The sequence below is a fragment of the Epinephelus fuscoguttatus genome, linkage group LG22, assembly GCF_011397635.1.
Source record: "Epinephelus fuscoguttatus linkage group LG22, E.fuscoguttatus.final_Chr_v1".
In the NCBI taxonomy this organism is placed as follows: Eukaryota; Metazoa; Chordata; class Actinopteri; order Perciformes; family Serranidae; genus Epinephelus; species Epinephelus fuscoguttatus.
The window spans coordinates 33166136-33193536 of record NC_064773.1 but is presented as its reverse complement, the minus strand read 5'-3'; the positions used below and the strand labels follow the sequence as shown (position 1 = coordinate 33193536).

At 41.3% G+C, this 27401-nt stretch overlaps 1 protein-coding gene across 1 annotated transcript in view; it reads left to right on the top strand.

Moving 5' to 3' along the window:
- Positions 1 to 26770, top strand: part of LOC125882977 (uncharacterized) — a 40854-nt gene extending 14084 nt beyond the window's left edge. The window contains exons 2-5 of the mRNA XM_049567033.1: positions 18675 to 20089; positions 20585 to 24130; positions 24254 to 24308; positions 24436 to 26770. Of these exons, the coding sequence (XP_049422990.1) occupies positions 18724 to 20089; positions 20585 to 24130; positions 24254 to 24308; positions 24436 to 24463 (4995 nt within the window). The 5' untranslated portion in view covers positions 18675 to 18723 and the 3' untranslated portion in view covers positions 24464 to 26770. The remainder of the gene's footprint in view (positions 1 to 18674; positions 20090 to 20584; positions 24131 to 24253; positions 24309 to 24435) is intronic.
- Positions 26771 to 27401: the final 631 nt, after the last annotated feature.

Genomic DNA, 27401 nt, shown 5'->3' with positions numbered 1-27401 from the left:
GGCTGACTGACAACAGACATTTACTGAACCAATTTTTTTTTGTCAGCTCCATGAGTAGAAATCAATAGTATTTATTTAGTATTTATTGATTCATTAATTTTATTTACCAGTGCACTGTAGTGAGTGAGGTATATCTGCTGCTCACAGACTGAAAGCTGCTCAGCTAATGAATATAAGGTCAGGTCATAATATTGAGAGTTCTCACTAAATGTGACAGAAAAATCATATAGATGAAATAGTTCTTTAGACCATAAAGAATACAGGGGGTCTCTGGTTACCATGGAGACAGCTGAAACCTTTCACCAAAGCATAATTTGAAAACGTTAGGCTGCTCTTTAGTTTCGGTCGAGCAACATTCTCCAAAAGTCTAGGCTTTACAGTCTCCTCCACATTGATGCAAAGCTGTGAACTTCGTGGATGCTTTTTTTTTGCATTTACATGCTCTCCCTTTGCCTGGGTCCATTCAACCTTAGTTTGCTGGAGATGGGATATTTGGTGCCACCTTAAGTGCTTGTCTGTTACCATGTCCTCCTTGGTACACTCTTTTGAGGTTCTGCACCAATACATTCTTAGTTTGGAGGATTTGCTCCATTCCTCCTCCTTTCTTTGTGAACAATTCAAGATGAGCTCGATCAATGTCAAGTTGGCTTCTGGTGAGATCATAGAGCAGGATTTTGAAGCGTGTCACTATGGAAATGACCTCCTTTAGAATGCTTTTTGGAGCCTTGGATGCTGTCTCCTTTCCCCTGGTTGCAATGAAGATACTGTACCACTGTCAGTGAAGGCATGGAACACAGTAAGGACTAGGGGTGAGTCCGTGTACACTTGAGATCATAAACGTTTATGAAAAATTAGTACACGAAAAATGTTTTTCTTTTTTAGGGGGCAGGGGGTTGATACTAATTGTTGACTAACTGTGATAGACTGTGTTACCTTCTTGAGTCTGGTGCTCCAAACCGTAGTTGAGAGACACTGGTTTCCTGTAGATTATCTTTACAATATGGCTCGTTGCTGGTAACTAGCTCTAGGAGTCCGGACCAACTCTGCTTGAAGAATGAGGATGCAGAACTGACATCCATGCAGAAGCACATTTATTTCTCCTCTACAGCAGGAAAACGTAACATAACATAACGCAGAGCCTTCTCACAGAGACTATGCTGTAACTTGAGCCTATCTAAACACTGTAAACAGACTGCAACCACCCGTAGCATGAACAGTCCTATTTTCACGGTGCATTCCCGTCCGTACGCTCTATACACCACTTTACTTCCCACAACATCTCCTACATCACACCCACATGGCCACCGTCTTAAAGCGAAGGGCTGGCCGGTAACAACTGTGAATATGACAAGAAATGGTGTGAGACCGGGTTTGGCAAGAGGTCAGTAGCCTACGTGCTTAGTTCTATTAAAATGACGCGTTGGTTAAATGGCCCATTCGGTTGGTATTTGGATAATTGGGGCTTTACTGGTATAATGCAATAGCACCACCCAGCAGTGAAAAATTACCCACTCGAAATATTTAGAGATTTTTGTACATGAAGTCATCCCTAGTAAGGACCTTGGATTGCCAAAGACTTGGCAGTCTCACAGGCAGGTATGTATCTGTAGTTCTTTCCAGTCCCAAATCGTGAGTCATTTCCACTTTAGCACCTAGTGGTCTATCATCTCATCCCCAAGAAACTGATGAGTTCACCTTGTAGGCGTAAAGAGACAGATACAGAGACAATACTCCATGTGGTGGAAGCTGCCACACAAGGATTTCAAAAGCTCACGCTGCGCAATCTGGACACAGGTCTTGTGGTCCTAGCCATTGCACATGTCAGAGCTGGACATTCAGACATACCTGCCCGACAAAATTGCCAAGTCTTTGGCAATCCAAGGTCCTTCTGTGTTCCATGCCTTCACTAGGTGTGACACAGTATCTGTATTTGCAGTGGGGGAAAAGAAGACAGCATGGGACACCTGGAATGGGGATGATGAGGCAACAGAGGCCCTCCATGGCTATGGTAAAGGCTCCAACAAGCATTCCAAAGAAGGCCAATTCCATCGTGGCGCAGGGCTCGACAGTGTGAGTGTTTCACTCGCATTTGCGACTAAAAATATGTGTGTGCGAACTGTAAAAATATTTAGGGGCACATGTGCGCATAAAAAATCAGCCGAAGCAGCCTATATTTTTGTCAATAAAAAAATATGATAATTTAACCGCAAATGTTGGAGGAACTCCAGCCGCCTTCCCTCTTCCCTCTTCCCCGTGTGACACGGTTATGGGCGGTTTTCCAAGCCGCTGTCGGCACAATGAATATCATGCACGACGCCAAGGGTAGCGGTGCCACTTTGTCAGGCGTTGCTGCCCTCTCCATAGACAAACAATGGGACAGCCAGCGCAAAGCGGTTTTACAGCTGATCATGTGTAGAGGCTTTTAGGGACTGTTTGCCACAGTACCGCTGCTGGGCAGGGTGGAAATAAAGCCCTTTTCGCGCAGAGCGTGCAAAGCGCAGACCTCCGCCAACGAACCCATTCATTGTGTATGTGCTACCGCGGCGCAAGAGCGCACCGCTCTGCCGCCGAGCTGAGCAATGCGTGCCGCCAGCCTGCGCTCGAATTGAAATTTTTTTTAATTTCACCGCAACGCGCTGTGATGACACCTCGGCGCCGCACGTCCAATAGCAAAGAAGAGCTTGAAGTAGACCCGAAAGCGGTCACCATGGAGCTGTAGCTCCTGAACGAGCCTGTACTCCCCCAAATCCTGTCCTCTGCGCCCTACCCTGCGGTGGGCGCCGCGAAAGCTCTGTGAGTCCTGCAGAGTTTCAGAGGACCTGGAGAATGTTTTAGGATAGTAATAACATTATATAAGATAATCATATTGCAAAGATAATAAGATAATAACATTAAAGACAAAATTAAATAGCAATACTTTTTCAAAACTTGATGATTTTACCTTTCTGTACATTTTGTATACAAATTCATTAAATAATTTTGCTTGTAAATGTCTATTTGCATCACGTTTATTATGGAAAACACATTACTTGATCAATTTACATTGTGCCCCTAAAGTTCTTTGTGCGCTCCTTACTTTTTCAACTTAGGAGCACATGTGCTCCTTGGGAAAAAAGTTAGCGTCAAGCCCTGTGGCATGTGTCACAATCCTGTGATCACACCAGCAGCCAACTCATCATTGATCAAGCTCATCTTAAGTTGTTCACAAAGAAAGTAGGAGGAATGGAGTAAATCCCCCCAACTAAGAATGCGTTGGTGCAGCAGTGTACCAAGGAAGATACTGTTTGGGATGGACACTTAAGGGGGCACCAAATATGCCATCTCGAACAGACTTAGGTTGGACCTATGTTTTCAGATACTGTGAGTTCCTTCATGGGTCACCAAATTCATCCTTAACTGTTCACGTCCACAGTTTGTATGAACAAGTGAGCATAATTTTCACATACCTGGATTACTGGCAAGCCTCAAGGGCTTCATAATGAGCAGATCATTATAATTGGTAGATTAAGGAGAGATCTAAGTAATGCAGCGCAGTAGCTTTCCAGGAGCAGGGTTGGGCACCACTGATCTGGGGTTTTTTTTTTTTTGAAAATCTGGACAACACCAGTGCAACCATAGGCAATTTTCACGGACGACATTTTGACTTGTTACAATTAGAAAAGTACAGGTGTGAATCATGAAATTTATGATTTCTGAATTTCATTTAGCTGCTTTTTCCTCAGGTTCTTGGTCTCTTGTATGCTTGGTCATGGTCACTGTAACACCAGAACAGAACAGAGCCATCGTTTTACTGTGACAAGTCAAAATGTTTGCTGTGAGAGAGGCCTGTTGTGAGCTCTTCTTTACCTAGTCGTAACCAAGGAAAATCTTTAAGAGGGAAAGGTCATGACATTAGTGACAGTCTTTGAGGAGCCAGACTTTGGTGTCAGTTCTGTTGGAGTCAATGGGGCAGGCAGTGCAAATCACACTATAACCCATCATATCTTATCTTCACATCATATCTTGAATGAAAAACCCTTCCACCAGATCATAAAACACACATTACATGATGTCAACTGGCTTTTTTAAATCTAAATACGCGCTTTTGTTTTTCTTGTTTTTGGTCTCGAAACAGATCATCGCTCTGTCAGTCATCTGCATCTTGAGCCCCTGTTTGGTCCAAAATAGCTAACGTTACATCTTGATGCATAAATAAGCAGGGCATGTCTGACCGGTTAACACTGACCAGACTGCAGTTAAAACCAGATCCATTCTTAGTGGGTCTAATTATTATTCTGGCTGGACTTAGTGACATGGCTTGTCAGTTAGGTAAAAATCTGCCAAATTAGGACTACCATATGCTATAATGCCTTGCAGTTTGCCATAGTGATTTATATTCTTACTAACGTAAGCGACAACAAAGTAATATGGAAGTTTTATGATTAAGAACATGGCTGTCTGTGGTGAGGCAAGGCAGCGTTTTGTCCCACTGTTTTGTCCTACCTAATGTTTGTCCTACCCCTGAAATCCGCAGCAATATCAATTCATCTTTTGTCAGGAAGGAGTCTCATCGTCAGTAGCAGCTCGTGGTGAAATTGGGTGGGAGGGCTAACGCATTAGGCCTATGGCCTATACTGATCAGTAGTTCAGCTGCAGTAACAGTAACATCACACCGAGATACAGTACCAGGTTACAGCAACAATGCACTACAACAAAACTAGAGAATTAGGCTAACTACAAAAATGGTCTGATGCCAAAATCTCTCTCTCTCTCGCACACTCACACACACTGACTATTTTCCACTGTACACACAGACAGGAAAGGTAAAGAAAGGAAAGGAGTAATGCTCCTTTAATAAGAGGTTAGGGTTTGGGCCTGCGTTATTTGAAGAGAAGCTCACATCGATGGCCTTTCTGGGTTGCGAACAGGTTAATCACCAAGTCATTTAAGTCTGATTTTTGGATGAGGTCCCGCTCGATGGACAGCATTAAAAATAATCCACCTTATTCAGCATGATCCTAACGCAATTTGCAAGACTCAACGCTCACTCTCCCACTACAGTAACAGCAGGCAGGCCCTCACTGTACTTCCACGCACTGTTATTGGCCAAAAGTCAGTGGCCTGGGCTGAATTAATTTAGCCCAACTGGACAGTAAATTAAGGGGGCTTGTCACGACAACTGTCACTCATGCTGTAACAACAATGACTGGAAGCTGATATTAGGAGTATTGGCTGTAAAAAATCAGCCCATTTAGATAAATCCTGTGTTTTTGTGACTATTTTAGTGCTGTTGCTACTATAGGTTCAGTTCTAAGGTTCAGTAACTAATATTTTAATATTTTCTTTAATTTAATAATTTTCTCATCTTTATTGTAAAAGATAGGCAGGGCGTAGCCCTGATAGCCCATTTATACCAGCTGTCTCTGCTCATCATCATTATGGATGAGAACAATGATAGTAGTGCTGTCCACATATAAATATTATGACTGAACTGTAATGAAATGTAACCACTTAAAGGCAAGGCAAGGCAGCTTTATTTGTATAGCACATTTCATACACAAGGGTAATCCAAAGTGAATGAAATAGAGAAAGAAATAGAAAAAAGAGAAAAAATGTAAAAGGTAAAATTAATTACTAATGTTAAAAATTTAAAAAAGAAATCACCATTAAAAATAGCGAAAGTGCAGACAAGAGGTGTAAAGATAAAAAGGTTATTTAAAACTAGTCCATACCCATTGAGTACACAGTTACCCACATACAGTTTCACATGGCGTGTGTTTGGGATACAGGTCATAGGAAATTGCAGATTAAATAGTCAACTGAACCCATTAAGAGGAGCAATGTATTCAGACAGAGTTTTTGTGAATTTGATAGTACAATTGTTTTATTTAAAGTCCAGTAGTACCATTGCCAATAGTGGGATAGTTAGTGGGCTAGAACTGTACATTAGTAGTTGAGGTAGCACGTTGAAAGGTAGATGGTTAAATTGTTTATGTTGTATTGACTTAAAAGTGGGGCGCACTGGTAGTATATTGGTATACATTGACCACGTCAGTGAGTAGAAAAACATGGGACAGACAGAATGACTGACTGACAGAATGACACACTGACAGTTTCCGTGATTATGTACAGCATACCATACCATGACTTAGTCATACCAAAAATTTGGAAAAAAAAAAAAATCCAAACATTCAGCCACAGAGCGAGCCACAGCGATCAGTCGCATTTTAGCCATTTTTAAGCATTTTTCTGTTGTTATAGTGCCACCCAGTTGCCAATTAGAGTTAAATTTCCCCAGTCACCTTGAGACGTCCTGTTCTACATATCTACCACGTTTAGTAAAAATCGATATGGTGGTTAGGCCTAGATAAGAAATTAGCTCTCTAGCGCCCCCATTTTGTTTGACCAGGTTAATAATGGAGGGGTCCCTCAGATTATGTGTGGTCATATGCCTACAAAGTTACATGGTGATCGGTGAAACCCTTGAGATGTTATACCTTTATGTGATGAGCCACGCCCTCTGCAATATTCTTTGCCTTATAGAAGCTCAGGTTTAGTAAGTTTTCCAACTTTTGCCAAGAGATAACTTTAGATATTGGTCCCTCGATTATGTTCAGAGTTTCATGCAGATCGGTCAAACTTCGTAGGAAGAGATCGATTTTAAGTGTTTTTTAAAAAATTCAAAATGGCAGAAAATTTGTATGACCGGAAGATATGGGTTCTTGAGGTAAATTTGTTCCTCATGAGGAGAGGCATCTCTGTGCAAAGTTTCATGTCTCTACGACATACAGGGCATGAGATATGCCTATTCAAAGTGTGCAATTTAATTCGGTTGCTATAGCGCCCCCCTTTGGCCAATTGATGTAATATTTTGGATTAATGTATTTTTTATTTTCCATTTTATGATCAGACATACATATCCCCATTCAAACAAACACACACACAAAAAAAATTGATGTAATATTGCTTCATTCGCATCCTCCCATTACCCTCTACCACTGTGCCAAATTTCACATGGATTGACCAAGTCAGTGAGGAGAAAAACGTGGAACAGACACACCCACAGACAGAGTTTTCGTCATTAGTAAGATTGCATGTAAAAAATAAGGTTGCAGTTATTACAGGGTGGAGTAGGCAGGGTTAAAAAAGGAATGTTTTTAGCTTTGAGTCAGGGCTTGTCTAACATCATCTGGAAGGTAATTCCAGGTTTGTGCTGCATGATAAAACAATGCTGCTTCACCATGTTTTGTTCTGATTCTTGGGACGGTCAGTAGGCCAGCCCCAAATGTCCTCAGGGTCCTAGAAGGTTCATATGTTAGAAGCTTGTCAGAGATATATTTGGGCAGAACCACAGAGTGATTTATACACAAGCAGCATTCTCTGAATGACAGGTAGGCAGTCTAAGGATTTTAGAACTGGAGTAATGTAATCATGTTTTCTAGCTAATTTAATTTACTAGGAATAAAAGCTTGGGTGAGCCTTTCAAGGTCTTGCTTTGACATTCTACCTCTGACTCTAGCAATGTTTTTGAAATGGTAGTAGGCAGATGACATTACGGATTTGATGTGGCGATGGAAATTTAAATATGAGTCCAGGATAACACCAAGGCTTCTTGTGAGACTCTTAGTTATAACACAGAGGGATTTGCGGTGAAAGCTGACTCTGTCTGTCTTTCTGAGGCCCAAAGACAGATTTTGAGGCAGTCAATCATTTATTTGCTCAGCAAAGTGACACAGGCTTTCAACAGGTCTGTAATCGCCTGATAAAAGTGGTACATTTGCGTGTCATCTGCATAATTATGGTCAGCTACGTTATTATATTGTATGATCTGGCCTAATGGAAGCATACAGAGATTAAACAAGAGGGGTCCCAAAATCGCTCCGTCTGGGACCCCACGTCATGTCCATCTGCTCTGACTTATAGTTACCAATCGAGACAAAGTACTTCTTTCATGAAGATATGACTTGAACCATTTAAGAACAGTTCCAGAGTCCGACCCAGTTTTCTAGTTTTTGTCACAAAATAATGTGGTCCACTGTGTCAAAAGCAGCACTTAAATCCAGCAGCACTAAAATAGACTTTGCCTGAGTCAGTGTTCAGGCGAATGTTATTTATTACCTTCATGAGTGCAGTCTCAGTGCAGTGATGGGGCGGAATACCTGACATAAAGTAATCGAAGCAATTGTTCAGCTTCAAAACGTTGTTAAGTTGCTAGTAGACAACTTTTTATAGGTGATGGCAATGCCCATGAGTGGGATCATTCTAATCCTAGACCTTACTAGCTAGTATCTGGCTTGTGAATCTAAGAGGTGGGACAGGGGAGGGAACGGTTGTTACAGAGTCCGAGGAGTGTGAGGATACAGGTGGGGAGGTGGAGCAGTGTTATTTTTGTCATCCTGCGGCTTGCTCTCGCTCTGCAGGGGAGACAGAGAGGGATGCTGGAAGTTTTTTGGTTTCTCAGACTGGAGAAAATTGTCTTCATTTGCCTCAGTCCATGTCCATAGTTTTTTTTTATTTTTAAATTGTGCGTAAGACATATCACAATACAAAACATTGGATAGACAACACAAAACAAACACAGTAGACAGGACACCGCTAAGGATACAGCTACAGATGCAGATAGTTCTAAATATACCAAATAATAAGTTGCAAAAATTGAATTTCCCTTTGGGATTAATAAATACTTCTTAAATAACGGAATATTAGAGACTTTGATTAACATCAGGAGGAGGGATTCAAGTATCAAAGATAGTTCAAAATGTCTATACATAAATATACAACTGCAAGGACGACCACAATAAAGCACGGCATTGGTCTATTTCCAAATTCATACAAGCCCTAACCCCAACAAACAACCACACCTCAGTATTGGCAGAAATCCACTTTAACAAATATTTAACTGTGTAACTGTTAATACAAGCTACATAAGAAGTCCATATTTTGTCGTATATATCTAGCTTTCCTTTCATTTTATAGTACAAATAATCAAATGGGATGTAGCTTGACATTTCTGCCTTCCACTGAGATAGGGTTGGAGGAGCAGGGGCATTCCAGTTGACAGCAGTGCATTTTTTTGCAGCTATGAAAGCAAGATTGCAGAATTTCTTTTGGTAACAGTCACCAAAATTAAAATTACCAAGCAAACAGAGATGAGGATTGGGTATACAACTGAGATCTAGATTAAGTGAGGTAACAGAACATATTTCCTTCCAATAGTGTGTGAGTTTATCACAAGACCACAGCATATGCAAAAGTGACCTTTTTTTGTCTTTTACATCTCCAACACAAAAAAGACATTTCTGTATGCATGGCATGCAGTTTTACTGGAGTATAGTATGTCCTATGCAGAATCTTAAATTGTAAAAGCTTATGCCTCCAAATGTAGTGTCAGAATGTACATTTGACCAGATTTGCAACCACTCCTCCTCATCAATATTTTCCTCAAGGTCATCTTCCCATTTTTTCTTAGTAGAAGACATATCATCTGGAAAAGCTTTTATCAAACCTTGGTAAAGTCTAGACATTAATTTAGCTGGTTTCTCTGATTTTTGTTGATGATTTCTGTTTGTTGTATCGACTGGCTCATGTAGTGAATAGAGGAGAGGAGGGGAGGAGGGCGGTATTGGGCATGTGCGACTTCTGAGAAACAAAATAAAATCTCCAGGCATCCGTGACCAATAATCATTTACCCTAGATTTCATTAATTTTGAAATCGTTTGACCTCAAAATCGTAATCACGATCACCAGACAATTAATTGCACAGCTTTAACTATAACATGTTTGATTCCAGGGTTGTTTGACAGTACCTGGGAGAAAAGTCCACTTACCATAGCACTTGGATGGCTGTATGTGATGATCCTTTCATTGTTTACAGCACTGATAACACCTTCTCCAACAAGGAGGAGCTCTTTCCTTCATTTCTGGCACTGGCTCTTTGTCCTTGAGTGCCTTGAGCTTCTTCTGTGTGCCAGTGTTAGTTTCATGTTTTCCCTTATGAATGAGATCATTTTTTATTCCATGCTTCCCATTCATGAAATTGCTTTCCAGCTCATTCACTCAACAGACAGTGGTCGATATTTAATTTTTGGCTGTGGGCCCGGCTGCATTTCTTCCTGCGATGCCAGAATTTCCTTATTTGTTCTGTTTTGGCTTAGCACAGTGTTCAACATAACATTTTTTCCCCTCTGGCCCCCTGGGCCAGTAGTTCAGAGTTTCACTGGCCCCTTGTATATTCTTACTGGCCTGAGTAAAAAAAAAAAAGAGAGAGAAGAGAGAGAGAGAAAAAAAAAATGTCTATAAAACTTAATTTCATGTAACTTCATTTCATTTAACTCCATTATACCTCACCGTAGTGCGTGATGGTATACAGCACTCCTCACAGAAGCTGATATATGATGTCACAGCCTCTGTGTACTCATCCAGACTATTGGTGGCGGTCCTGAAAACACCCCAGTCAGTAGTGTCCAAACACGCCTGGAGATCCTTTACAGCATCACTGCTCCACTTCTTAGATGACCTCACAACAGGTTTACAGAGCTTTAACTTCTGCCTATATGAGGGAATCAGGTGGACGGTGGCATGGTCAGAGTGGCCCAGTGCAGCGCGGGGGACGGTGTGATAGGCATTATTAATAGTTGTGTAACAGTGATCCAGGATATTCTTCTCTCTGGTCGGACATTTTATAAACTGTTTGTATTTGGGGAGTTCATGGGTGAGGCTACCTTTGTTAAAGTCGCCAAGGACAACAACTAAGGAGTCTGGGTAAATCCGCTCCACACACAGTATCCGGTTGGCGAGCGTGCACTGTACCTCCTGCATGTTGGCCTGCGGTGGGATGTAAACACCGACCAGGGGTCCGTTTCACAAAACAGGTTCAACAAACTCTGAGTCTAATCCTGAACTCTGAGTTGATCTACTCTGAGATAGGAAACTCTGAGTTTCCGGTTCCAGAACAGCTGATTTGAATCAGTTTAATCAACTCGGAGTAGTTTCACCTGGAGTTAAGCGCGTGCACCACAACTATAAAAAGCCAGCATCAATGGAGCCCCGATTTGACGAGTCACCATGGCAACGGGGAAGAGGAGCGCTGCGTTTTTCACTCCACTAGAATTAGAAATCTTAATGCGCTCATACGGAGAGTTTGCACACGTTTTCAAAAAGAAGTGCAACACCGCTGCAGCTGCAAAAGAGAGGGAGACGGCGTGGGACAACATTGCTGCTCAGGTCAATGCAAAGTTTAAATGTAGTCCTTTGCAATCACAATAATATTACAGGGGAAAACTGCTTGAATGGTAGCCTATTAATTTATTTCATTTAGGTGCAATCCTGCGGGGGAGAAGCACACTTGGCAGCAGTTTAGGATGAACTATAAAAACATTGTTCAAACAAGTAAGACCTCGGCATAATCTCATGGGGGTACCTCATTTTGATCATGTTTTACATTGTAAAGTAAATATTGAGTGGCTGTTTGACTGTGCAGTTGTTTTATCCCCAACATAATGCTGTTTTCACACACATGTCTTCTCTCATCTATATCATGTTCTGTTAAATAATTAAGCCTATTTAAACTAACACAGACTTCTACTCAGCCAACAGAAAGAAGGCAGATGCCTGTAAAACGAGCACACTTTTCTGACCGCCCTGCATACAGTTGCCTTACTCAAGTGCTCAGCATCTCCGACATTGTACAAAAAACTTCCATTTGCAAAGAAACGCAGCGCATTTTTATACAGTCTATGAGCGCAACACACAATATCTGCTGGGATGTGAGAGCATGACTACGATTGGTAAAGTTGCAAATGTAAGGACGGATTAGGTTGTGTATGTAGCCTAGATGATGGACTGTGACGTGAAACGGTACAGCTCAAAAAGATAATTGTGTGGAAATGCTAGAACATCTATGCGCGGTCTGATAACCATTTCCCGACGACTATTTAATTCTCTGCGCAGTAATGCTGAATCCACTGGATCATTATCAAAAGGACATGCCATGTTAGTCAATCAATCAATTCAATCAATCAATTTTATTTATAAAGCCCAATATCACAAATCACAATTTGCCTCACAGGGCTTTACAGCATACGACATCCCTCTGTCCTTAAGACCCTCACAGCGGATAAGGAAAAACTCCCCAAAAAAACCCCTTTAACGGGGGAAAAAAAACGGTAGAAACCTCAGGAAGAGCAACTGAGGAGGGATCCCTCTTCCAGGACGGACAGACGTGCAATAGATGTCGTACAGAACAGATCAACATGATAAATTAACAGTAATCCATATGACACAGAGAGAGAGAGAGAGAGAGAGAGAGAGAGAGAGAGAGAGAGAGAGAGAGAGAGAGAGAGAGATGCAGGTAATGACAGTATCTTACAACAACATTAATGGAAGTAATAATATTATAGTTATAGTTCTGGTTACTGCGGTACAATATGTTGAAAGTATGTATTAATACCTGGCAGTATACATGTGTGACAATAATCATATGTGTATAATAACAGAAGAAGTATGACTAATGACTAATGATGGCAGCAGTAGCAGGAGGCATCTGGCAGGACCACGGCAGCAGCACAACCACACACGTCACGCTGTCCAGGCACCGCTGTGATATGAGTTAATCTGAGAGACAGTGGAGCACAAAGGCCCGGAGAAGAAGCCGAAGTTAGTGACATCCAGAATGGCCGGTTAGCTAGATGCAGTAATAGGATACGAGAGAGAGAGAGAGAGAAGGAGAGAAGGGGCCCGTGTATTATAGAGGGGTCCTCCGCAGACTAGGCCTAAGTCAGTTTAACTAAGGGCTGGTACAGGACAAGCCTGAGCCAGCCCTAACTATAAGCTTTATCAAAGAGGAAAGTCTTAAGTCTAGTCTTAAATGTGGAGACGGTGTCTGCCTCCCGGACCGTAACAGGAAGATGATTCCACAGGAGAGGAGCCTGATAGCTCAAGGCTCTGGCTCCTGATCTACTTTTGGAGACTTTAGGGACCACGAGTAACCCTGCGTTCTCAGAGCGCAGTGTTCTGGTGGGATAATATGGCACTATGAGCTCTATAAGATATGATGGAGCTTGACCATTTAGAGCTTTATAAGTTAACAGTAGGATTTTAAATTCAATTCTGGATTTTACAGGGAGCCAGTGCAGAGAAGCTAAAACAGGAGAGATATGATCGCGTTTATTAGTTCCTGTTAGTACACGTGCTGCTGCATTCTGAATTAGCTGGAGAGTTTTTAAGGACTTACTAGAGCTACCTGATAATAGAGAGTTACAATAATCCAGCCTTGAGGTAACAAAAGCGTGGACCAATTTTTCTGCATCTTTTCGGGTCAGGATAGGCCTAATTTTCGCAATATTACGCAGATGAAAAAATGCAGTCCGTGAGGTTTGCTTTAAATGAGAATTAAAAGACAAATCTTGATCAAATTAGTGAAAAAAGTCGCCACCTACTGTGCCTAATGGACTTCTAATATACTGACTGATTTTTTTTAAATGATTTTTTTAATGACAGATGGCAGAATTAGGCTACGCCAAAACTCACCTGCTGACTGAATGAATGAGGAAATCACATGGAGTGTGTGGCTCTGAAAGAGGGCGGAGACAGAGAGAAACTCGAGGTTCATTGAGAAAAACCTGGTCCCGACCAGGTTAGGTTCATAGAGTCTGTTACTACGGTAACTGACCGAGAGCTTAAGTTACCTCTCTCTCTGAAACAGGCTAGAGTTACCCCTCTTTCTATGGTTTGAGTTACCTCCCTTTTTGAAACGGAAAACTCAGAGTTTCCCTCATTTCAGGGTTAACAGACTAAGAGAGTTTTCACTAAACCTGCTTTGTGAAACGGACCCCAGAATGAATGAAGCAAACTCACGGGGGGAGTAAAAAGGTTTGCATTTGATGAAAAAAGATTCCAGATCAGGAGAGCAGTGCTGCTGGATCACTGTCACATCATTACACCAGCCACCGTTAGTGTAAAAACAGATACCTCCACCTTTAGTTTTGCCAGAGAGTTCCGTTTTACGATCCACTCTGAAGAGTTGGAAGCCTGCCAGCTGCAGCGCAGAGTCCGGTATCAATCCACACAGCCACGTCTCCGTGAAGCACAAAACTGCAGATGTAGAAAAGTCTCCGTTTTTCACCATCAGTAGCTGAAGTTCATCCAGTTTATTGGTCAGCGAACGCACGTTGGAGAGAAATATACCTGGCAGCAGTGTGCAGTGTCTGCGTTGACAGAGACGCACAAGCGCACCGGCACGTTTCCCTCTCCTCCAGCGTTTCACTGCAAAGGTGAGGGCACCTTTGGCCTAAAAGCCCAATAAGTCCACCGATGGCTCAAGGAAAGTGGGGAAAAAAATATCCGCTGGAGTTGTTCCCCTGACAGCCTGATATATTAGCCTACTGAGGTAATGAGAAAGTTAGCTACTGGGGCATGCTGAGCATAGAACGTCTCACTTGGCTTACAAACCACAGAAACCACACACACACACAGTGACTCAGGCCTGGGTGCGTCTGCCACCAATATCTTTGGAACAGCCTCTGGGCTTTTTATCCGCTCCCATTGGCTTTATAAAGTTAATGCATTGTGCGTCATTTCAAACTCAACACTTCCTGAATTTGTTTCAGATGAAAAGCCCCTTATAACCTCGGCTGAGAGAATCCCTCCATTTTCTAAATAGGCTTTTATTGTGAAACATTTGTAGGAACTTGTGGAGGATTCAGTGATTTGTATGTTTGCGTACGGTACTTCAAATGTAGCTCCTTCCATCTGCTGGCACTTTTTACATTACTACAACAACATTTCAGCTGTCACATGAACAGACACAGTGACTGAACTAATAAGAGATGGCTCATCAAAATCGTGTGTTACCCCCCTTCGCGGAGACTTTTTTCTGCATTTTCTGCAGACAGGGTGACTATCTTCAATTAGTTTCCCCTCAGCATCCTTATAAAATCCAAAATACGTCCTGACTTCAGACTTTGTCCTTTTAGAGGGGGAAAAAATCTCCAGAGCACTGTCCGTGCAGGTGCCTTCAGTGCCGGGAGCGTATCTGTGTTTCCAGGGTTCTATGTTTCCCGGGTTCTATGTTCCCCACTTAACCCTGCAAAAAAAGGTTCTATGTTTCCCGGGTTCTATGTTGCCCGCTCAACCAAGCAGGAAACATAGAACCCTGGAAACATAGGGATGACCCCTCGGTGCCTTCTGCCATGTTTTCAGAGGCCAAACATTGCAAACTGCGCGTGTGTCTGAGGGACTACTGCTGCTACTTTTCCAGGCAATGAGCAGTATCACCGTTTTTCAAAGTGGGGTAATCAAATACGGTTTTAATGATAATTAAAATTTGAAACAGTAATACTAACTTTACCTAATTTTACTGCGGTTTATCATTTTACCGGTAATCGTTACAACCCTACCTTATATACAAAATGGCATGGTGGAATAATGGCGCAATATTCCTGCCTTGAACAGGCAGTGCAAAAGGTGCCAAGGACTGAGTGCAGTGGCACTGTCTGTAGTTTGTGTTGAGAGACAGGATGAGAAGATGGGTTTTCATCCAAATGTAGCACGCATTTACTGAATTTCCAGAAAATTGGAAAATGGAAATGCAAATGCCATGCCTTTTCCATCCTCAACTGTTTAATAGTTGTAGTTGGTTTATTTAGATAAGCAGTAGGTTGCAACAATTCATTAGTCATACGTCTACTGTTATTATACACATATGATTATTGTCACACATGTATACTGCCAGATATTAATACATACTTTCAACATATTGTACCACAGTAGCCAGAATTATAACTATAATATTATTACTTTCATTAATGTTGTTGTAAGCTACTGTCATTACTGTCTGTCCTGCATCTCTCTCTCTCTCTCTCTCTCTCTGTCTCATTGTGTCATACGGATTACTGTTAATTTATTATGCTGATCTGTTCTGTACGACATCTATTGCACGTCTGTCCGTCCTGGAAGAGGGATCCCTCCTCAGTTGCTCTTCCTGAGGTTTCTACCCTTTTTTTCCCCCTTTAAAGGATTTTTTTGGGGAGTTTTTCCTTATCCGCTGTGATGGTCCAAAGGGCAGAGGGATGTTGTATGCTGTAAAGCCCTGTGAGGCAAATTGTGATTTGTGATATTGGGCTTTATAAATAAAATTGACTGATTGATTGAACAAAGCCCCTGTCGAAAGAATAGGGTGCAATTAAATGATGTAATTTAAACAGCACCAGTCAAAAACCAAGAAAAAATAGATAACACAGGTTTTTGAGCAACTTATATTACAGCTATGTGCTCTTTGAAGAGTTCTGGTAATAGCCTTGTGTGTATACATAGGCATATTAAAAGCCATCCAGAAACGGTGAAGAGAGTTTGCAGTGGCCGCTGCAGTGATATGTCAAGACTGAACATCATAATTTATTCGCTGAATCTGTTTGCATTACACTTAGTCACATTTACCTTTTATTAATATTCCATTTTTCCATCTTTTTTGTGTGTGTCAAGATTTTTTTCCCAAATGTTTGGCGTTTCCACGCAGATATTTATACCTCTGCACTGGCGATAGCCATGGCTAGAGGCATTATGTTTTGGAGTTGTTAACTCAGTAGTTTCTGGTTGACATAGATCAAAGGTCAAGGTCACTGCTACCTTGTCTATCTCATTCTCTTGAACGCAGTGTCTCAAGAACGCCATGAGGGAATTTCTTCAAATTTGGCACAAAGGTTGACTTGGACTGGAGGAGTAACCTACATGAGTTAGATTATCATGGTCAAAGGTCGACTTAGACTGGAGGAGTAACCTCCATGAGTTAGATTATCATGGTCAAAGGTCAAGGTCGCTGTGACCTTGCATCCATCTTCTTCTCGTGAACACAGTATCTGATGAAAAGCGTGAGGGAGTTTCTTCAGATTTGGCACAAATATTCACTTGGACTCAGTGACCTGAGTTAGATTTTAGTGGTCATGGGTCAGGGATTAAAGTCACTGTGACCTTTTTGTCTCATGAACATGAACATGATATTTCTAGAATACCATAGGGGAATTCCCTCAGATTTGGCACAAACATTTTCATGGACTCAATGATGAACTGATTAGATTTTATTGGTCATAGGTCAAAGGTCAAGTCTGTGTGACCTCATCTGTTTCATTCTTGTGAACATGACATCTCAAGAACACCATAAGGGAATTACTTTAGAATTGATTCAAGCATCCACTTTTAATAAACTGATAAGAATTTTGTGGTCAAGGTCAGTGTGACCTACCAAAATATGTTTTTGGCCATAACTCAAGAATTCATATGCTTATTATGACAAAACTTCACACATATGTCCAATACGATAATATAATGAAGTGATGACATTTTTTATTCAAAGGGTCAAAGGTCAGCTTCACTGTGACATCATAATGTTCTGCATAAAACATTTTTCTGACTATTATTCAATGTCATATCTAGGGAGCAGAAGAGGAAATGCTTAGTTTACTTAATTAATGACACTCATTTTGGGTGCCCACCTTGAAACTGTGCTTATTGTACAGATCTTCTGTGCTGTCGCTGGGACAATGGGTGTGAATTATCTATGCTTTCACAGACATGGATGCAAACTGTTCGAGAAACTTGAGTGGTGTGCAGTAAGGAGGCTTATAACCGCGTGGCAGTAATTCTCATTATTTTTCACCTCTTTCCAAGCAGGTGAAATCGTAGTGCATTAGAGTAGGGTGTACATAAAAATAATGGACACTGTAGCGTTGGTTACAGGAACCATCCATTTTGGTTCTGGGTGGTGGTCAATACACTGTTGTTGAAGCCACAAATTTAGCTAACTTAGTCTGGTTGTTGGTAACGTTACAGGAAGGACTGTACAACAGGTGCCAGAGCTCTGCAAGGACATGTTAGAACTTATTTAACATTGTTCGATATCTGTTAAAAAAAACATTTGAAAAGTAAGTTCCCTTCCCTTTGAGAGTATCTGGAACTTGAATTTAGAACCACCACCTGAGCAGCTCTCAAATAAAGGTTGAGGAACTCGCCCCAAAAGAAGGGGTTGTTGAATGCAAAGCCTCATTTATGGTAGGACACTTGATACTTTTGATGAGTTTTGCTTAATAGAAATTTAACAGTCACGTGCCATTTTCAATCTATGCTTAAGTGAAAGGTTTAGGGTCGTCTCCACTGTAACCAGAGACACTTTTTTTTATGGTCCAAGACTATTTGTAATGTTAAGTGATGCATAATCTGCACCAACAACTGTTTAAATCACAGAAATATCCGGCTCAATATTTGTTTTTAACGAAGCCCTATCTACATTGAATATTGAAATATTTTGGTTCAGTTAATATCTGCTTCCAGTCAGCCTGGTGAAGGAAATTTGACCAGCTGTTGTCTTCTCAGCTCACTATGAGCTGCAGCTGACTGAGGGATACTTCTTGGGAGAGAGATATGAAAAGCATGTCAGAGTTGGTGTGGATTGGATTGAAAACTACTATATCCATGGCGTTGTTAGTAGCACTGCAAAAATGACTATGTCCGCAACATACCAAACTTTCCAGGTGTGTGATATGAAAATAGTGTCAAAATTTCATAATTTCTGTCAAGTGACACTCATCAGTGGTATTAAGCATGCTACCAAAAATCTAGCTTTAGGTTCCCTGCTTAAAAAAAGGCACATAATGTAGTGATTATGATACTAGTTGACCACTGATTTTCCTTTGTTTGTTTTCTAGACCTGAGAAGTGAACTGAAGTCATCGCTTGAAAGATTGCTCTGCATGCAATGCGATCTGGATTTCCACACAGCCAAGGAGGGGCGTATTCTGCGTTCCAGTGCCGGAGTAATGTTGGTGTTCTCCCATCACCTCAGGACATCAGTACTGCACCTGTACCAGTGGTTCAACCTGAAAATGGAATACAGAATAATATGGTAGCCACTCAATATCCCGGGGAGCTTAGAGTGGCTCACACTCCAGATAAGTTGCAGCCAGGCTATGCACAATCACAACAAAATTTCCAGGAACTCCACCACCATCAGGAGTCACAGGCAAACAAAGTAAGCACTGGGTTGCAGCATCTGTCACCCACAGATAGTAAATATACTTCTTGGAACAGTCACCACCAAATAAGCAGAGAAGATAATGCTGAATTTCATACATCAGAACAATGCAGCAGTTACTTTGGGACATTGGTGAATGAGAACTCTGTAAGACAATCTGTTTATAATGGCGGAAAACTGCTGACTGCCTTACTGAAAGGAAATGATTCAGATTCCAAATACTCTACCACATCGTCTTCTTCATCAAAGGAAACTAATGCCAACAGTGAGGTCATTACTATTACAAATCTTTCAGATGGAAGACACTGCAAAGCTCAGCAAGTCAAAGGTTCATCGCTAAAGTGTGGATGGACTAGAACACAAAACCTAGATAATTCAGGAGGAACTCCTTTGACCCCCCACCAGCAGCAGGTTATGTTTCCTTCTCCAAGCAGTCAGTCATCCACAGAAAATGTCCATCCTGTGGGAAAAACAAAACCGCCTACAGATGACGATATACTGGACTTTGTTCATAAAAGTATTGCAGAATATCAGACTATTTTAACTCAGAAAAACAGAAAGTACGAACATTCCAATAAGGACTCAGACAGGGTCTACTCACCACAGCCTGACAGCATCATGCCAAAGGTCGACAGTGTGGACCATCTCACCACAACCTCCGCCCCTGACAAAGAAGATGTGGAATGGCAAAGTCTCAACTGTGCTGTGACTGAGCAGTATACTGCTGCAGTTGGACAAGAACTTGAAGAGGACAGTTCAAAGGGCAGCAAAACAAATGCTGAATTTATAAAGAGGGTTGAAGAGACAGGTGACTGTGCTACATCTGCATCAGAGAGGCATTCAACAGGTAAACTAGCCTCTGCTGTAGAAAGCTCGAAATGTGCTGCCAAAATTGAACCTGTTGAGAGTGCATCGGGTGAGGAAGCATTCTCCATGAACACTGTAAAAAAGCTGCTTTATGAAGACATACAGCCAGCCACAAAACCCCCAAACCCAAAACATGTGGAAGTAAGCTTTCCAGCACGTTCTGAAAACCCAATGTATGAAGATGTAAGTGAGGATGAAAGTCAACAGATGGAGGATATCGCTGGTGAGACGTTGTCACATACACAAGCACCTGAACACAACATTAAGCAGTCACTATTTGAAAATGACAGTTATTATTGTGGTACGTCTGCATCAGAGAAAAATTCATCAGGTACACTAGCCTTTGCTGTAGAAAACTCAAAACATGCTGCTACTATTAACCCTGTTGAGAGTGCATCAGTAGATTTTAATTTGTCAGTAAAAAAGCACTTGGATGTAATTATGCCTGCAAATGGCAATTGCAAACTTGTTTATTCAGATGACTATGATGATAAAGCACTTGTTGATAGCAATGATAAAAGTTTCTATAGTAAATGATGTTATAAGTACTTAAAGAATGGCATGGCCACTCTTCAGTATTCATTAACTGCACTGAAGGAGCTCATTGCTAGTCTGGAGAGTGTAGAGACCATTGCAGAGATGGAGAATTTTTGTGAAGTTATACTGCAACAATTTTGGAATGGAAATATAGATAACATTCATCTTTTTACATCCACAGAATATCAACAAATAATGAGGGAAGTTGCTTTCACCTGCACAAAGAATGAAGATGAGAGTCGAGTGGTTCTCACATCCATGCCTGGAATGACCCAGGATGATCTGACTGAGAAGCAAACCAGTTTAATGCTCAACTGCAGCATGTCACAAGAACAAAACAATTCTCTTTGGTCAAATTCCAAAGATTTGGACACAAGAGTTGAAGTGCCTAATGACAGAGAACGATACATGCCAGAGCGGCAGAGTGGAGCCCTAAAATTAGTGGAGGCAGAAGGGTTGGACAGTGTGCAAAGTATAACTGACATCTCAGAGGATCTTCAAACCAAGTCAACTTCAGTCGCACCTAAAAACAAAACATTTCAATCCACATCACTCAGTAAAAATCTAATCGCAAATACAAAGAAAAAGAAAAGCATTGATGATCAACAACATTGTGGTGTTACCAGTAAAAAAGCAACTGCTCATTCCAAGTTAAATTCATCACTTGATAAAACTCAAAATGTAGTATCAATTCCTATAAACCACAGTGAATGGTTGAGCACCCAAACAAGTTGTGAAGATCTAGAAGAGGACACAGGGTGTGTGGATTCACAAACTGATTTAAGCATGTCACTCTCTGAAGCCAAAAAACATGCCCCTCCATATGAAAGCGAGGGTGAGGAAGCATTCTCCACGGACACTGTAAAAAATCCACTATATGAAGACATATCAGATAATGACATGCCACAGCTGGACACAAAACTTCCAAACCTAGAGCACTGGGAAGTAAGCTCTCTAGCATGTTCTGAAAACCCAATATATGAATATATAAGTGAGGACGAAAGTCAACAGACTGAGTATATCTCTGGTGAGAGATCTTCACCTACACAAGCACCTGAACCCAATGTTAAGCAGTCACCATTTGAAAATGAAGCTTATGGACTCGTGCAGGGTCAGGCTCTGATGACGACGGATATCATTTCAGATGAGGAACTAATTCCAAAGAAGCAGGTTTCACCAGAGATAGAGGCACTTATTGTAGCACAACAATATTCTAAAACTGATCCTGGTTTTGAAGGTCGGTTATGTCCAAAATATGACAGTGAGCAACAGGAAAACCACTCTATTTCATGTAGTCCTTACCCCATTTTGAAAGATGGAGAGGTGACTGATGATGAGATGGATGATGACTGGTTAATAATTCCCATAGTTGTGTCAGACCTTAACTTTGAAGCACATGAGCAAGACCAGGATAGCCCACAAGAAAATGTGCTTGATGTTTGGGAAATGGGGGAACAAGAACGGCAGTGTGACACAAGTCCAACACACTGGCCATCTCCAAATCCACAAGCTTCTGCTTTTTCCCCTTTAGAGGTATATGACACACTTGCAACCTTACAACAAAAGACAGCTATGGAAATTAAGACCGTGGTTGAGTTGCCACTAAGGAGGAGCACACCTGAGCGTGAAATGGACTCCGAGGGAGAACCACTTACACCCCAGAGCAGGAGAGAGTCTGTAGACAGCTGTGAAACTGAAGACAGCCTTGATTACTCACCCGAATTAGAGCGCAACTTTATGACAGTGTCCAAGAAATTGTTTGAGAGCTCAGCACCTCTGCCCTTAGAGACAGATGTGGTTGTGTCTGCAAAAGAGGGTGTAAGCTCTGAGTTGACAAATACGCAAAAAGTTCAAACCAGCTGCTTTAACAAGTTTAGCAGTTTGCAAAGACTTAAAGTCAAAGCTGCATCTAAGCGTGTTCATCCCAAAACCAATGGAAAAAAGATTTCAAAAAAGGATGAGATATTTATCAGTGGTTCTGATTCGGAGGATGAATGTGGCCAATATTGCAAAAAGAAGGCAAAAAGGAAGAGATTTTTCTCTTCAAGCTCAGACGACAGTGAAGATGCTGGGAACAGTTGGTGTGAAACTGTTGAAAAGTTTCAAAATAACAGCCTGCCATCTAGAGACTTACCTGCACAGCAGCATCAATCGATCCATGATTCATCGTGTGCAGGCCTGTTGTACAGTACAGAGGAGTGTGTGCAGATGATTGGCACCAAAGCTCCCTCTGAGCATGTTCAACATAACGGACAAAATGTTTCAAAAGAAGAAATTATTACAATCCATGACACTGACTCAGAGGATGACAGTTACCAAAACTATAAAAAGACAAGCAGGAAAAGTTATTTCTCTTCGGGGTTGGATAGTGATGATAACTCATGTGTAGAAGAAACAAGAAAGACCTCTCGAACTGAGGACAGTGAGTGTGAAACTGCTGAAGAAGAAACTCAACTCTCTCTTACAGACTCAGCACTGTCACAGCACCCGTCTAAACTTTATGTTACACAGTATGAAGAAGCGATGCAAGATGCATGCTCTGATGTGTCACACAGTGTGAAAAAGAGTGGACAGCTGATTGAAGCTAAAGGTGAACATGAGCATGTTCAAAACACGACCAACAGACAAAGGACCTTAAAAAGAAGAGTAACTTTCTGTGATTCTGACAAAGTGGTTAAAAAAAGCTGTTTTAGCCAAAAGAAAGCAAATACACAAGATCTACTCTTGTCAGAATCAGAGGACATTGGTGATGACTTAGTTTCTGCAAAAAACAGAACTTCAACTGAAACTGTGGGGCATCTTTGTAGAACTGGTAATGCTCAGCCTCACAAAAACAGACTGTCATCCAAAGATTCACCAGAGAAGCAGCGCCAGTCTGCGGACAAGGAGTCCAACTCCACATTGGATCCTAATCATTTGATTCCTCACTTTCTTCTTGTGAAACCCTCCCAACCCGCTGAAAGAATTCACAAGCAGGATGAAAAAGGAACTCTGCCTCCAAAGACCTCCACAGTATTCAGCAAAAAGCCAGACATCTGTGAAAAGAATAAACCACATTTGTACAGAAATAAACAAGGAAGATTTGTGCCCAAACCACAACCTGAAAATGATAAACACCATGCCAAGGAGCATAACATTCAGGCCAAAGTACCAAAATCTAGAACGGTTTCAAGACAGCTTCCCTTACCTAGCCAGGACAGCCCATCCACTTCCCTCAGGAGCTTGCCTTCCACAAGTGGACAACTTTCTGAAGCCAGACAACGCTTTGCCTACTCAAGAAATATGTCTCTGCCTGGAGAAACCACATCCTCCAGTAGTGCTACTTCATCTAAGCAGAGCTCATCTATTCCTACACAGCATTTGTCTTCACCTAAACTACACCGGTCTCACAGCACCCCCTCAACATTAAATCCTTGCACTAACACAAAAGGCCCATCATTTTCTGAAAAATCATTACGGGAAAGACTGGTGAAAGGGTGGAAGGAAGGTTATACCCCAGTTCACTTCCGGACCAGGAGAAATGGAAAAACTAGCCTGGGAATGAAGGAGGACTTGAGAACTTTGAATAATTCATTGAGGGAAGCTAGACCAGTACCAAGTCACCGTGACAAGGTACCCAAACAAGGGCACAACTCGCACAAGGCCACACCCCTCCTGATGAAGAGGAGCAGGACTGAGGCCATACAGAGGACAAATGACATACATCGGGGTCCCAAAGTAAAACTAAGTGTGTTCTTTTGAAGTCGCTAAAATGATCATTATTTGTCGTTAAGAAATTCATATAATAGTCAAATTAAGTTTTTTTAAGGTGTCTGATTAAAACCCATGTTCCTAACCTTTATTTTTACAGAAGGCTTTGTTGGTAAAAATTACAAGTGGAAAAACAGTGACAAAGCCAATGAAAGGTAATACATTTTCATATGCATAACAACAATTGTTTTAAAGCCAACAGACACATTGTGTATTTTTCATCTGGTTTTCTAGTTTGAGAGATACAGGCATAATCCATTTCTTTCCTGCTGTTCTTTGTAGAATTGAGTTGGACTGGGAAGACAAGTAGACCCCTCCGAGACCCAGTCAGTGAGGGAAAAGGTGGCAGCTTCTACAATTTGTTTCACTCCCAAACTGACAGGTGCTTGATGAGTGAAAACATCAGTTACTGTTGTTGTAATTAAGTGGATCTCCTGATTTTCCAAAGCACTTTCTGTATTTTAACAGTTTGTGTATATATATATATATATATATATATATGTATATGTGTACACTGTATGTGTATCACTATCAGATGTCTGTTGGAATGGCATTGTTTCTGAATGTTTAGGTGTCAACAAATAATCGTTCTTTTTACTAGCTACCTCAAAATGTATGAATATTCTGCATTAAGTTGTTCAGTGTTTTTGCTTTGAAAACAGTTTATATTTGAAAATTTTTCTTTTTCAGACGTTTCGATCCTTTTTTTTTTTTGTTAATACATGATATGTTCGGATTTGTTTTTTAACTTTTTTTACTGTGAAAACTCGGCTCTGATTGCAGTATTTCTGTGTTGCATCTCTTTTGAAAGAAAGTTTATGTGAAAATGCATAAAAGGCCTTAAACAAACTATTTGTCTCGTGCTCTTCTTTTTCAGCACTAGACCAGTGCCTGTGTTAAACCATATATTGTACCTGGTTACATGTGAAATTGGCAGCTTCAAAATTTTGACTCCATAGCTTTGAGATTGGGGGTGGAATTAGCCTACATGAAGTCAGTTTTTGACTGCCTGCATGCCTTAAGGTATAGGCTATGGCAAGCGATTTTAAAGTTAAATCAATAGGGCTGACTAGTAGCGTTTTCACTAGTGGAAATCGTTGTGGCATTCTTGTCTCAAACTGGGGCCAGATTAGTCCAAAACAGTGAAGTGACAAAAATCGGTGCCTGGAATTGGGCCTGACGGCTCCCGACCCTGTCCTCCTTGTTTCTTCTAAAGTGTCTTCTGTTGCCAATTCAGTATCTTAGGTTCGGCTGGCAGGTACTTAGAAAAACACTGGAGATAGGCAGAATCTGGTGCAATCGAGTTTATTGTGTTCACAGGCAACAACACAGACAAACTCACGAGTCAGCCTCCGGAGGATGACTGAAAAACTGCTCTCAGCGCTCTGGCTTATATGCTGGTGGAGGTCGAAGAGATCTCCACCCATTTCTGTAGTCCTTCCCATTTTGATCCGTTTTTACTGGTGGCAGACTTTTGCCGTTATTCCGGCTCAAGCTGGAATCTGCCACCAGTATTTCCGGAATAGCTCTCACTCTATTTTTTAAAAATCATGTGATCTGTGGGGACTCACATGTTACAGTCCCTCGTGCTCTTATTTTTAGAAAAACGTGATCCCTGGTGACTCACATGCTACAGTTCCTCGTGACGTAATCATTTGAGTGTGTGTGTGACCTTTATATGAACTCTTAAGTGCATTAAACAGTACAATCAAGTGAGTGTGCTACCTTCTTCACCCAGCACGTGGTAACTTGTATGAGTGTTACTATAAGTTCACAACAGCATGTGAGTGTAGGTTCGTGCATTATATCATTACACAGCGCGTGATAGGTTATGTGTGTCAATAAGAGTTCACAACTAATCTGTCACTAAGAGTTCACACCGTTACATTGCATATTACACATGAATGCAGGATTAGTTTTTGCAAAAGTCTACACACTAACATGGTTATATAACTATTTGTATCTTATCCAGTTTATATGGTCTAATATCTGATGAGGGTTTTGACTTTTACACTACAACAGCTGCCCAACAATCTACAAAAAGCCACTTTTAACTATTCAAAAAGAGACCATGCTGGATTCCCAACGACTCTCTGGAGATGAAAAAAGTCTGATGCAAAAGCAGAGTTTCCTGTGTTTTCTAAAACAGCAACACCAACAAACTCAAGCCCGGTCCTGGGAGCAGACTGAATTGCTATGAACACAGCACTTTTTATGCAGTTTTTCTAGGGGCTGGAAGGTCCCTCATTCCCATTGGTCACTCAGCCTCCGCTCAACTCTAATGGTGTCTGGCAAATAAGGGAAACTATATAGTCATAACCGCTCATGCCTGGCTGCGTCTGCTACCAGTATCTCCAGGACTTCCTCTGGGTAATTTTTTAATAAGGTTAGCATTGACATCATAAATCAGGCTAGTTTACATAGACATAGTAAATGGTACCAAAGGTGTACATAGATATAGGCCACCATCATCCTGGTACAGGTCTCCATGTGCCTAGTAGCAGGTGGAATGGCCAAAGGGAATTATGACTACATGCAGTGGAAAGGTTACATATCTGTTCTAGTCACATCTGTTCCTTGCCTAACACATACAAAGAATATGAGATATATGACAACCGATTACTGTGTACTCCTGTGCTCTAAGCAGTGTGATTAACACTTTTTAAATCAATATTCTTATGGTAAAAGAATATTTATTAACTTGTGAATGAATGAATAAGAATGTGGAAAGTCTTTGGCGATTAGACCCCGTAGAGATGGTTTGATTTAAGGAGAGTGATGAATCCATAGTCCAATAGGGAACCCCCCCCACCCCCCAATTCCTTTTTCACTAATAAGAATAACAAGGATATATTCACCATGTGTTGAAAAAGGATTACGACTCATAGAAATGCAATTTCCAATTTCAGAATCAACAATTGCATTTCTGATAAGTCTGATGTGTCAACAAGCCATATATGGTATGTAGGCATCTATATGTAAGAATCATAAAGCTATTGGTCAACCAATCTATACAGAGCCAAGTCTGAAGGAGGTTGAGGAGGTCATCAAGGCAGCCCGCACAGCATCTACCCTAGGCCGCAGTGGCGTATCCTACCTCGTCTACCAATGCCTACGTGTCCATACCACACAAACTGGTTGAGCTTGCTCTACACCTTCACCATGTTCCCAGTAAGATCAAGGACCTGATCCTGGATTATTATAACAAGTTCAGGCTCAGGGACACATCTGGGTCAGAAACATCAGAC